Source organism: Mustela lutreola, chromosome 11 (assembly GCF_030435805.1).
Source record: "Mustela lutreola isolate mMusLut2 chromosome 11, mMusLut2.pri, whole genome shotgun sequence".
Lineage (NCBI taxonomy): Eukaryota > Metazoa > Chordata > Mammalia > Carnivora > Mustelidae > Mustela > Mustela lutreola.
Genome location: NC_081300.1, coordinates 94420262 through 94433655, shown reverse-complemented (window position 1 = coordinate 94433655; position 13394 = coordinate 94420262). Strand labels below are relative to the sequence as shown.

The following is a 13394-nucleotide window of genomic DNA, read 5'->3' as shown; positions in this document are numbered from 1 at the left end:
GTGAATAAATTATGACATATCTATAATAGAATACTAATTATCCCTTAAAAAAAAAAAAAAAAAAAAGAGGAGGAGAAAGCTCTTCATGTTCTAAGATAGCCTGAACTCCAGGATACATTGTCAGTAAAAAGAGCAAAGAGTAGAATATATAGCATTTGTTTTTTACCAAAAGGGGAAAGAAATACTAAAAATATATGTATACACACACTTCTATTTGCATAGAATATTTCCAGAAAGATACACAATAAACTTGATGCTGATTGTCTCTGGGGACAAGCAGTTGTCTCTGGTGGTGGCTGGGGGGTGGGTCGGAGGGGACAAGCATCAGAGGGACAGTCCTTCAGTATCTTTTTGTGCCCTTTGAATTCTGAATCGTGTGAGAGCATTACCTATTAAAAATATAATTTTTTAAAAAGATTTTATTTATTTATTTGACAGAGAGAGAGACAGCAAGAGAGGGAACACAGCAGGGGAAGTGGGAGTCGGAGAAGCAGGTCTCCCAGTGAGCAGGGAGCCCAGGCCAGGGCTCGATCCCAGAACCCTGGGATCATGACCTGAACTGAAGGCAGATCCTCAATGACTAAGCCACCCAGGCACCCCTAAAAATATAATTTTTAAGCCCTTTTAAACATGTAGTATATCTCTGTTATAACTTATTTTATGGTTTTACTTAGATTACAATTTTTTAGTTACCATTGAACAGTTGAAAAATGTATTCTCTCATTTTTTTTTTTTTTCCCCTTGGGAATGTTATGATTTCTAGCATTTCTGGTGAACCAAGCTGTTAAGTGCACCAGAAGAATAAATTTGGAACAGTGTGAAGAAATTGAAGCCCTGGGCATGGCTTATTACAGCAGTCCTAAAATTCTGAGGGTAAGAATTATTTTGAAGTGAAACTTACTCGTCAGATTTGTTTTCTGTTCTTTTCACCCTTTTGAAGTATGACAAGTATAGAATAATTGCAGTACATGATTGACAACTCAAGTTTAAATTTTTCTTCTCTAGTTCTTTGGTATGCTGATACCAAAGATACTGAAATAATCACTTAAGTGGTTTTTATTTTTATATAGTTCATATTTTGCTTTTGTTCATTGTTTTGTTTTTGGCTTTCAGTCATTTTGATGGTAACCAATAATTCTTTCTCCTAAAAAAAAAAAGGACTTTATTTAATAACACAAAACTTCAGAAATTATAAAAACATCTTAATGTCTGTGACAGAAATGATCACATTAGCACCAAGAAGATACCTGAGAGGCCAGAAAAGATAATCCACTTTCTGTTGTCAGCTCAAGTCCGCAGGAACGGACAGGCAGGAAAGAGGATTGCTGGCAAAGAAGAGGTCAGTGGGAGGTCAAGGCCGTGCAGAGGCCCTTTCTTTCCGGTTGTAGTGACTGAAGCCTAGTGGGTAGGACAGGCCACTGGGCCTCTTATTTGGGGCATGCCATGGAGGGTTGTAAGAGGTGAAGATTTTGTTCAATGATAAAAAAAAATCATATGATTATTGTGAATTTCCACCACCTGATTTCCTTATTTTGGAGGGAACGGGAAGGGAGTAGGGTGGTCCATGACATCAATATTCATCTGGACTGCAGTCTTCAGGATTGAGTTGAAGATTTTCTTCTCCTTTCCCATTCTGTCTTCCCCTCTTCTCGTAAGTCAGCTACGTAGCCTGTGAATTCTTCCAGTTATATGCCTTCTCCTGGCGGTCCTGGCTGTAGTCTGTCAGGGGTGCAGGCATAACTCTCTCAGCACAGGCCTCCCCAAACATGTCTACTCTGCCCCCTCCCTTTGACCCTGTAGGGTGTCTAGTGACGAGAAGTGGCGGGGGCGGGGATGGGAAATGAGGGAGGACTCCTTTAGAAGGAGTCCTTGGCTCTGTTGGGGAGGGAGGAGCTCACTGTTGAGGGGCTCGGGCTGTAGGTGGGAAGAGCAGTTAGGAGGCACTGGAAATTTCCTGGGCCAGCAATGGTGGCCTTTTGGTGTGGACGGGCACAGCAGGATCACCAGAAGACTAGGAGCCACATCTTCCCCACAGCGCTGTGTCACTGGTGACCATGTGGAAAGTACCGAATGATTACGCTGAAGCAGGGAGACTTCTGAGACCAGCTCTGTGGGGCTGCTGTGTTCTATGAAGCTTCCAATATGAAGGAAATGAATATAGAAGGAAGATGCAGCTACCTCTTTGATTATGACATAGATATGAAAATACGTGGGTTGTCAGTCTTGATTAAGGAAATTCCGTTTTCCTCCTTATGAAGTCTTTAATAAGGTGATTATGCCCTTTAACCCGAAGCCTGAAAAAGCAATAAAAATGCTTTTCATGGTACTTAACAAAATTTGTTGTTTCTTTTTGTTTAGGTTCCTGGTTTAAGAACAGAGGCAGAGGTAAGAGTATTTCTTGATGGAAAGTAAGCTAGTTTATAATACGTTGTCTTACTTCTAAGCCTTTTGAAATGAATACACTTAGTGTTACAAGGATACCTTACTACCAGTAAGAACATTTGCCAAAAGAATGAAATGAGGAAGCTCTGTAGTGGCCCAACCTTTCGTAATTACAAAAGGGGGAGGTTTCCAAATTCCCTGTTTTTGCAGTTAGCACTTCTTCACATTTAAATGGCAGGACTGTGTTCACGGACAATGGGTATGATCGGCTTCTCTGCTTTCCTGGCCTCCCTTGAGGTCTTGGTCTCTTGTCCAGAGTTGGCTAGCTCCCAAGACACTGTCTGTCTCTGGTAGAAGATGGAAACCTCTTGCCTGTGTATGTCTACACCTGTGTAGGGGTGGAACACTCCTGGGGTAGCTTCAGGGGTCAAGTTGTGGGTGTAGGTTCTATTGGACCCCAGCTCAGGGGTTCTGTCAGGCTGTGATCCGGTGGTCAAGATCTTTCTGTGGATATGTCAGAGCAAAGGAACATGGATCTAACACCCCTTATTTTTGGGTCTGTGAGTACAGTCCCCAAGGAGGCCCGGGGCGCTGGCCTTGTTACGGTCTCCCAGAGCTTGTGGGATTGGCCGGCCTTGGTTCAAAATTCAGCTTTGCCATCGTTTTCTCCTGTGACATGTGCCTCATTCCCCCCAGTTGTCCAGCAGATGGTAAGTGTCCGCCCCGAGGCTGACGTGATGTCCCAGTGGGGGAGTGCATGTGACAGGCTCTGTGCAGCGTCTGGCACCCAGGTGGCAGTTGGGACAGTGATACCTGCTGTCACTGATTTCATTAAGTCTCGAGATACAGACGTGTCTGAGGTAGACACTTGGAAGGAAATAGTCTTGTGACTTTGGACTTCACACCTCTATGTGTGGGCCTGGATTTCCTCATCTGTGAAGGTGTTTTTCAAACTTGTTTTAGTTACAAAGTTTTTTCAAATGTGATCTCAAGCAGAACTCTCCCAGTGTGTAACTTGGATTGAATCCAAAGCCCCTGGTTGGAGCGGGGGTGGGGGCCAGAGCCCTCCACCTGCCCAGCCTCCACTTCTCTCTTCTTTTTGGTCCTTCTGAGGAATCTTTTGTTTTGTTTTGTTTGTTTTTTCTATTTTTTTTTTCCTTCTGAGGAACCTTGTGGCTCCCAGGAACACAGAGTGAAAACCATATAATAGACTAGCTCTCAAATACCTCTAGCCTCTAGAAAGTGCTTTGATTCTACCATTCAGACTTTGAACTGTCTATGGGGGCAGCAAGCCCATCAGCCTTGTTCATGACATATCTATAGTGCTGAGGCGGGGCCTAGTATGTATTGAGCACTCAGTGGGTTGTGTGTTCAATGAGTGGATGCCTAGGAGATGGATTCAGTTAAGCAGGGAAGACCTACTGTGAGTATGATGGGATGTTACGGGAAGGCATGTACTGTGTGCCATATTCTGTTCTAAGTCCTGTGCATGTTTGAAGTCTGTTAGTGGTCCAGTAAGCCCACGAGGCAGGTCCTGTTCTTGTCCCTCCTTGGCGCAGGAGTTAGAGAGCAGGGGATTAGCTTGCTCAAGGCTGTGAGGAAGTGGCAGACCTGGAACAGGAATCCCCAAAAGACCTTACTCTCAACCACGACCCTGGATGAGCTATACTTTGTGCCAGGCCCCCAGTTACAAGCTTCAAGCATATTCTTTCTGTGCACCCTGTAGCCATGCAGTCCAGAAGTGGCAGACAGGGGCTTATAACTCAGATACCAGAGCTCTAATGGACAAACATGTCAACTGATATCAGAGATTTGCTTGAAGTTCTTTTCTAAAAGGCAACTTACAAGATTTGTTAGGTGATGAATATAAATATTGGATCCAGGCTTCTCATTAAATGCAGCCTGTTAGGATTGCCTGGAATAGTTAATATCTATTGAATCTATTGAATTTACCTATTGAATATCTATTAAACCATGACAGATGAAGTTATGGCTCTATAATTTCATTGTTAAGTATCTGTTATGGGGCGCTTGGGTGGCTCAGTGGGTTAAAGCTTCTGCCTTCTGCTCAGGTCATGATCCCAGGGTCCTTGGATCAAGCCCCGCATCGGGCTCTCTCTGCTCAGCAGGGAGCCTGCTTCCCTTCTTCTCTCTCTCTCTGCCTGCTTGTGATCTCTGTCTGTCAAATAAATAAATAAATAATCTTAAAAAAAAAAAAGTATCCATTAGTCCTTTGCCACAGGGTAGTGTGGGAATGGGATACGGCCGAATAGGACATTCAGGAAACCAGAGTAGCCCTACCATTTTCATTCTGTGACCATTCCAGTGGCTCTTGATAGACCAGGGCAGCTCTTGCCATCTACACTCGTCCCTCCGTCTTTCCAAAGCTTGTCTAACTTGGGCCCTTTGGTTTCTGCCAACCATGCCCACATACCACTGGAACGGCTCTGTCAGAGGCTGGTGTGGAAGGGTGTGCATTTTCTCGGAAGCCTGCATTACTGCGGAACCAGGGATCAGTAGGTTATAAAGATAAAGGACTCCAGGGTTGTCTTTCGAGGACATAAGCTGAAGAGCTCTCGACCTCGTAGCGAGGGACTGCCTCCGTAGCTCTCACACTCATCCGCAGGGCTTGTTGCACAGACGGTGTTGTGGGGACTGGTGTTGCCCTTCGGCCACCCTTGTCACATGACAGCTTGTCTTTGCCTCTGAACCATGTCACATTCTTAGAGGTTTGACTTACAAGGACAGTCACAGGTCTTCTTGGTCATGGGAGCAGACAGCTAAGGACTATTTATTTATCTATAAAATGACAGCTTAAATACTTAGTGATTTTGATTATAAACAGCCTGGTACACAATTGAGGGCACAGTTGAAAGCAATGTAAATGACTAGATAACAAGGTAGATTCCTTCCTGAACAGTGGTTTCGAAGTGCTGCCATTTAGTGCGGGCGTCAGATTTGTCACACAGTATGAAGAGGCCCAACTCCTTAGAGGGCTGAGCCGTATAAAGGATTGCTCGCTGCTTGTCACTCTGCTGCCAGTGGCCACACATGGAAGATGTCCTTTAATAGCATTGGGTTATTCAGGACTTCCTGATTATGCTTGAAAGATTTGTCTCTGTTTTCTCTTCCCATGATCCCATGGCCCAGTATGTACATGTAAGGGTGTGTGTAGAGGTTGTGCATGAATTGGGTCAAGCCTGTGTACAGGGAGGGTGTGGGGATTAGGGGCATGTGTCCTGGGACTGTGGAGCACGTGCATGTACAGAGCGACTGCGTGGACTGGTAGGCGCTGTGCTGTGGCGGGGAGCGCGTGCACGCGCTGGGCGGTGTGACGGAGCTGTGAGTGTGTGTGAATGAGCTATAATTCATGTACCGTAAAACTCACCATTTTTTTTTTTTTTTTTAAAGATTATTTATTTATCTATTTATTTGACAGACACAGATCACAAGGAGGCAGAGAAGCAGGCAGAGAGAGAGGGAGAAAAGCAGGCTCCCTACTGAGCAGAGAGCCTGATATGGGGCTCGATCCCAGGACCCTGAGATCATGACCTGAGCCGAAGGCAGAGGCTTAACCCACTGAGCCACCCAGGCGCCCAAACTCACCATTTTTAAGTGTACAATTCAGTGTTTTTTTGTGCATTCACAAGCTTGTGCAACCATCACCACCACCTACTTCCAGAACATTTTCATCTCCTCAGAAAGAATGCCTGTGCTCATTAGCCGGCTGTCCTGTTCTTCTCCACTCCTCTCCCTCAGCCCCTGGGCAGCCACTCATCTTTCTGTCTCTACGAGTTTCCCTGTTCTAGACATTTCCTATAAATGGGCTCACGTAATATGTGACCTTTTGTGTCTGGCTTCTCTCACTTAGCATGTTTTCAAGATTCATCTATGTGGTGGAATGAATCAGCCCTTTATTCCATTTTATGGATGAATAATATTGTTTTATATGGATATAAGATATTTTATTTTTCCATTTATCAGTTGATGGACGTTTGCATTGTTTTCAGTTTCTGGCTGTATGACTGCTGCTGAGATCATTTGTGTACGAGTTTTTGTGTGAACGTAGGTTTTCGGAGAGAACCACTTTTTAAGTTCGGGTTATATTCTCTAGTAATTCCTATGTACGGGCATGCATGTGTAAACATCTGCATTTTTGCGAGTGACAGTTAAGAGATTGCGTGTTGTGCTGTTGCATGTTTTTCCCTGCTTGGCAGTGTGTTCGCGGAGGTTTATCTTCAGGCTCTTGTGCCTGGGACCCATTCATCTCCGCGGGGCAGTGTCCTCCGCGAGCCGGCTCTCCTTCCCTTCGCAGATCCCTGTCACTGTTCAGTCCGTCCTCGTGCAGTCTCTGAATAAAACACTGACCCGGCTGGAGGACACGGTCGAATTGAACCAGACTCTTGTCGAGGCTGGGGATGTTAAAATCTGCACTAACATCGTTCTCGAGGTAGGTACCCAATTTGGCATGGAAAGCCAAATGAGTCTGTGTGTGGAAGACTCAAGCCACATGGTCCTGAGGGGTCACTGGACGCCCTCCGCAGAAGGTTCTGGCTCATCCTGGGGTATTGGTTCTTGACTTGCCCTCCTGCTTGCCGGCCCGCTGTACCATTAGAGGATGCTTCTTTAGGTAAGGGCTCTGAAACAGTCACTTGTGATTTTTCTCCACAAACCTAGGGACTTTCAAGAATATGTCAGGGTGTGTTTTCTTTCTTTCTTTTCTTTTTTTTTTTTTTTTAAGATTTTATTTATTTCTTTGACAGATCACAAGTAGGCAGAGAGGCAGTTAGAGAGAGAGAAGCAGGCTCCCCGCTGAGCAGAGAACCCGATGCAGGACTCGATCCCAGGATCCCGAGATCATGACCTGAGCAGAAGGCAGAGGCCTAACCCACTGAGCCACCCAGGCGCCCCAGAATGTGTCCTTGTTGCTGTTGTTTTAACAGATTTCCCCTGCAGAGATCGATCACGCACGTTCTGTTCAAACCTGCTGACTGGGAATTCCTGTAACTAGGTAGAGAGAGGCTCAAATGGCCCTGGCAGCGGGGGCTGGTGCTGAGGCGTTACCTCCCGAAAGCTGAGGGGACTGGAGAGACAAGCTTCCACGAGTAGAGAAATGGGAAAGGACTTGCCCACTCTGTGTATCTTGAGTTCCCGATGCAGCTTCCGAAATGCAGCGGGCACAGGTGTGTGTGGAGTTCCCTCTTGTTTTCAGGCGAAGTACAGCATCACGTACACAGACGCAGGGGAGGTAGCCCAGGCTGGCCTCGCTCTCCTTCTGGGGACGGTGAGGCGGGCAGTGGTCGCACTCGAGCAGAAGTTTGAAATTCATTTCATTCAGGTGAGTTTGATCAATGTTGTACATGTATTTAATTGCAAGTCAAAAAATCATAACTTATTAGTGAAAAAAAGAGATCTGTTGAGAAGTCTTAGCATCTTTCCACTTGTACTAAACAAAGGGCTTTATGTAGCATGTGTTTGTAACAAAATCAGGCAGAGTCCTTGTATCTTTTTCCTTTCCTGGAATAAGATTCTCCTCCACGGGAGCTCCTTCTTTTATAGAACGATGTACTCCTACACTCAGCAGATATATTTATAGGTCTGAGTAGGGGGAGAAATTCTTTTATTGGTTAGAAATCCCAGATTTGACTGTGAGAAGTGTTTTATTTTCACCCTATTTCCTTATTAAAATGAAAATTATGGGGGGCATTTCTCCATTGTCTTTCAGCAAAATACAAAGCCAGTTCCTCTCAGCGGAAACCCTGGTTATGTCGTGGGGCTCCCGTTAGCTGCCGGATTTCGGCCTCAGAAGGGATATCCTTTTTGGTTCTGTGGAGAAGGCTGATTTCCCGGTCTATGTGTGTGTGGTGCTCTTCCCTTTGTTGCTGAGGGTCCTGGGGGCTGGAGGTTAGTTTTGGCCTGGACTCCTTGGAGGTGTTGCTCTAGGGGTGGTGGATCTGCTGCACAGCAGACAGGGCCATGTGGACACTGGTGGTTGGGGGTGGAACAGCATGGCCCAGGGAAATGTGTTTTATAATGAAAATCTTAGGACAGAAAAGTTGACAGACTTTTAGATATATTTAATTACACACGCAAGCAAAAACTCTTAAATTTAGTCATTTGGAAAACTTGGAATGATTTTGGAGGAACAGTTTCTGAGGATTTTTCTTCTGAGAATCTACTCAAGGAAAATAGAACTATTTTTTGCTCTGCCCTGGGAAATAACTGTCAAGATCACAGAGGCCCAGAGAAGGGATATTTGGGTTTCAGTCATGTCTCCTGTCACACACCTGTCACCATGGTTTGAGAATCAGACTGCTTTAGTCCTGGGTGATAGTCCCTTAACTTTCTGTGAATATCTGGGATTATTCAGACCATGAACAGATTCGGACAACTTACTATTCTTCGTGGCCTAGCCGAGCAAGACTGCTTCGCAGTGGAGGGGATCCGGGCCCCAGTATTATTTGGTTACGACATGCAGTCTGGCTGTAAATTAAGGTAAGAGAAGAACTTGCTGCTTTTGGAACTTGTCTGAGTTGATCAAATCTCCGTATCAGCCAGCGAGCACCTATGAAAGCCGCGGTGTGACCCATTAGCACTAGTGACTGTACTGGTGTTTTCTAATTGTAATTTTCACAACCATAAACCGTTTGTCGTGATCCAGAGGAAAACTGTTGCAGTCATTTTTCCGGTCACATGTGGCAGGGTACAAGGCTTTTGTAGGTTTTAAGGTTGCACAGCACTTGAGGTCACAGTAAAAATACTTTGCTTGAAAGTCCTTCCAGTATTTCTGAATCTTAATATACGTATTGCAGCAAACCCAAGGAGCAGAAGCCTGAATGTGACCTCTGTTTTTATCTTTCTCCTATCAAACATATATATAGTGTCAAATGTCAAACAGCCCTGCATGGCTTATAAAGATGCCAGCTCCTACCCTCATTTCTCCCACTCTGCGGGCAATCACTTGCAGCTCCTATAGCTGGTTTTTTGGAAATTTACCGCCAAATCTGTCGATAACCTACTTCCTAGTAATACTACTTCCTAACACTTTGGTTTTATGAATTGTTGAGTTCCCACTATGGAAGACAAGGATTTGTCTCTTTCCCCTTTCTTCCCCTGCCCTACCACACAGCCACTATGTCCCCCCAGAATAATTACATCATTGTTTTGTTAGACTAACAGACACCATTTACATTACTGGTTCTGATCCATTTAGACCAGTATTTCTCAGAAGGTGTTCCTTGGATTACATTTCCAGTCAGTAGGGATATGTCTGTGGTACAGTTAATGTGTTTGAGGAACACCAGATTGAAGTGAAAAACACAATTCCTTACCATAAGGACTTCTCAGAGCCTTTAATATGGTGAGTCTTTAATATAAGAGCCTTTAATATGGTGTGCTCCAGGAGGGACATAGGAATGCAATATTTCCCAAACTTTTGGCCACAGAATTCTCCTTGTACAGAGCCTCTCAATGGAATGCAGTTTGGGAAACATTGTTTTGTTTCTCCCTGGCCAACCAGGATTTCTGAGTTAGAGATTTGGCTTCTGTCAAATAATCCGTTTGGAGAGAGAGAATAAGGCAACTGGTGAGGGCATGCGTGTTGGTGAGGCCCGAGAGAACAGCTGGAGTGAACAACAGCCCCATTCCACTGGCCTCTTTTTCCTTCCCGAAAGACTGCCCAAAGCCATGACGTGCCAGCTCGCAGTGCGGAGAGTGAAGAGCCTCCTGCAGGGCCAAGGCTTCCCGGACTATGTGGCCCCTTTCGGAAATTCCCAGGCCCAGGATGTGCTGGACTGGGTACCGGTCCACTTCATCACCCAGGCATCCCACGTGAAGGTAAAGGGGAAGTTGAAGGCCACCTGTGAGTTGTCTCTCTCCCCCCCTGCCGGGGTTGTGGGGGGCGGGTAGAGGCAGCTGGGGGAGCCACCTGTTGAGGCAGCGGGTGGCTCTGGGCAGGAACCCAGGCTTTGTTATCAGATGGGCCTGGGTCTGGAAAACTGATTCTGCCCTTTGTTAGCTCTCTTGCCTTTGAGGCTCTGAGCTGTTTCTTCGTCTGTGAAATAGGGAGTGAGATCTCTAGTATCAGCCTCATGTGGTTGTTGAGTTCAATGAGGTGACATCTGTGGGGCCTTGGGGTCGCTCCAAACATAGGGATTCACCACCGTCCTGACTGCTCCTGTGATCATTGGTGTGACATGAGGCATCGTCATGAGACAGAGGAGTGTGAGGACCGTGGCAAGAAGCGAGACTCCTCCTGTGGGCATCGCTGTCCCAGCCGTTGTGCCCTGGTCTATGAAGGCAGCCCACGCATGAGCGCTTTCCATTCCAAAGTTCCCCGAAGAGTCTAATGGAAGTCGACATCCTACAAAGAGGTTCCTGATCACACGTGATTCCTTTGCCCACCTTTCTCTTTTGTCTCAGCCGTCAGAGTGTGGGCGGCTCGCTCTCCCGCTTATCCTGTAATCGCCCAGCTTTTGCTGGTGGCAGCTTCTCAGGCCTCTCATTATCTGCTTAGCATATTTATAGCCGGGGGACAATGGGGGTGAGCACTCGCTCTCCAGCTCTGATCCGGCCCTCCTCCTGAGTCCCCAGCAGAGCCCGCTGATGACTCAGTCCCTGCTGTTCAGCTGCTCAGTCTTGGCTCAGTTCTGCGGCCTCAGTGAAGCAAGCGCCTGGCTTCTGGCTTCTGAGAGACGGGCGAAGACACTGTTGCTGGCCCCTCAGTAGGGAAAACAGGTTGGGAGGAGAGGCAGCGCGGACATGTGCACTGTCGGGTCTGTGCTGGTGCAGGGAGCTCAGAGGCCTGGAGCGGATTTTGCACCTACTTTGCAGGAAACTCAGGGGGCAGCGGCCCCTGAGCCTGCGCCAGGCCCGCGTCTGCTGGCTGCGTGTTGCCTCTTCTAATAACAGATCCTCACCGACTTTTCCAGCCTGCAACCTTCCTAAAAGGCAGTTCCCAGCTAAGGAGTTCCATCCGTGCCTTTTTGGCAGGAACCAAATTTAGCAGGCTTGCTAGCTTTTCATGCCCTGAAGAGGCATATTTTAAAAAGCTTGTTTTTGTGGGAAAATTTAAAACATACACAGAAGTAGAATTTTACAGTAGAATTCCTTTCTACCTGTCATGCAGCTTCAGTGGTTATCACATTTGCCAACAAACACGATGTAAAGGCCCGGGACAAGGTTGGGAAGGCCCTGGCCCCCGTGGCCACTCTTCCTGGGGCAGAGGCCTCAGGCCCGCTCCCACATCTCCAACCTGCTCGGGTCACACGGAGAATTCAGAGTTCGTATCTTTTACCGTTCACGGACTCCACTGTGTGTCATCCCCCCAACCCCGTGTAACAGCTTAATCGCCAAGTGATGAGGTTAAATAAAGGAAAGCATTTCTATTTCTTGTGGATAGCAATTGGGTTTAACTTCTATGACTAATGCCATCCTCTCCCTCCCCCCCCACCCAATGCCAGCTTCTCTCCTCGGGAATCTCTGAGCTGGATGAGGTCAGGCTGTTAAGGCCCAAGGTTCCATGGTTTGATGTTGGGAGCTCCACAACTTCCAAGTAATACCGGCTTCTTCCGAAACAGGAGAGGATGGAAAATGATGCTTTAGGTGTTAAAATATTTTTGGAGCACTGAGTACTTGAAAATATGTGCTCTCAGCTGTTTTTATCTGAACTTCGAGTCTCTTTACTCTCTTGTTCAGAACATTTTGTAATATGTGAAACATTTTATAATTAAAACTCTGAACTGCAGATTAAGTCTGACATGAGGTTGTGTAATGTTCAGATTGATTAATGGCATTTTGTTGTGTAGGACTCTTGCCAGCTCCCTGTGGCTTTGGTGATAGAAGTGAAGTGGACTAAATACGGGTCCTTACTAAACCCACAAGCTAAAGTAGTAAATGTGACCGCAAGTCTCCTGTCATCTTCCTTTCCTGAGGTAGGTCTAACTTGGGTTTCAAGGTCTGGGTAAAGATGTGAGTCCAGGCAAAACTCAAGTGTGATAATGAAATTTATTTCGTGAGAGCATTATTGAACTTTAATCTGAATTCTTAAAACAATTCAGCAATCATTTTATTAGAGAAAAAAATCCCACTGACAGCAGTCGACACTAGCATTCTTGTTCAGATTTGATCTTTAAAGTTCTTCGGAAATGGAGTTGTGACCGACACTGGTGGGTTAGGACAACCTAGGGAAAAACTCCATCACCCAAGTGAGCAGCCGAGGAGCCCGCCGCATGCCTTGGAGAGGCACCGACCATGCTCGGGCCGAAGGGAATGCGGCCTGTCCCGGTTTGTTATCCTGAGCACGTGAGCGCACGGCGCAAGGCAGGGCTTGCAACACTCTCTTCATTACAGACCAACTCAGGAAGCGAGAGGACGGTTCTCATTTCCACTGCGGTTACTTTTGTGGACGCATCTGCACCTGCCGAGGCAGGCTTCAGAGCTCGGCCAACCATCAACGCCAAGCTGCCGTTTAATTTCTTCTTTCCGTTTGTCTGACGTAAGTTGCTAATCGCCTCTAGAATCGCGTGCTGTAGGGCCTGGACTCCTTGGAGACATCCTGGTGTTCTGCCTCTGACCCATGGGGTTACCCTCCGACCACACACCCCCCTCTGCCCTCACTCCCCTCCTTTTGGAAATTTTGTTCTCCTCGGTTGGACCTTAGAACGGGGCACCGTCTGGTCTTGGTGATTTCCAGTCCCGTCAGCACGTAGGTCACATGCGGAAACCAAACTGCACCTTTGGGACGATGGTAAAGGGCACAGACCCGGAAGTAGAGCAGGTGTCGAGGGTTTGTCCAGCTTATGCGTCCTCTGCTTCAGCGTGAGTTATTTTTAAAATACTCATTGTTTGTGGTTCAGGTTTTTCTTTTCAGGTCCCACAGAAACGAGTACAAAAGTAGCAAAATATTGTGTATAAAATCATGCAAGTACAGGACTCGGCCTCATGAGGGGATCTTGCCCCCAGTGTCTTTATTCTGTGGAGTCGTGGGTCTAATTGCGGTTTCAGTGGCAGGC

At 46.5% G+C, this 13394-nt stretch overlaps 1 protein-coding gene across 4 annotated transcripts in view; it reads left to right on the top strand.

Annotated features, from left to right (window-relative positions):
- TCTN1 (tectonic family member 1) overlaps positions 1 to 13394 on the top strand; it is a 34202-nt gene that overhangs the window by 16720 nt on the left and 4088 nt on the right. For all 4 annotated transcript variants that reach the window (XR_009346125.1, XM_059140741.1, XM_059140743.1 and 1 more), the window contains 9 exons: positions 764 to 873; positions 2359 to 2385; positions 6698 to 6832; positions 7595 to 7720; positions 8108 to 8195; positions 8739 to 8877; positions 10056 to 10218; positions 12189 to 12314; positions 12733 to 12877. Coding sequence is in view for 3 of the 4 variants with exons in the window: in XM_059140741.1 (XP_058996724.1) it covers positions 764 to 873; positions 2359 to 2385; positions 6698 to 6832; positions 7595 to 7720; positions 8108 to 8195; positions 8739 to 8877; positions 10056 to 10218; positions 12189 to 12314; positions 12733 to 12876 (1058 nt within the window). In the remaining variant the exon portion in view is untranslated. The remainder of the gene's footprint in view (positions 1 to 763; positions 874 to 2358; positions 2386 to 6697; positions 6833 to 7594; positions 7721 to 8107; positions 8196 to 8738; positions 8878 to 10055; positions 10219 to 12188; positions 12315 to 12732; positions 12878 to 13394) is intronic.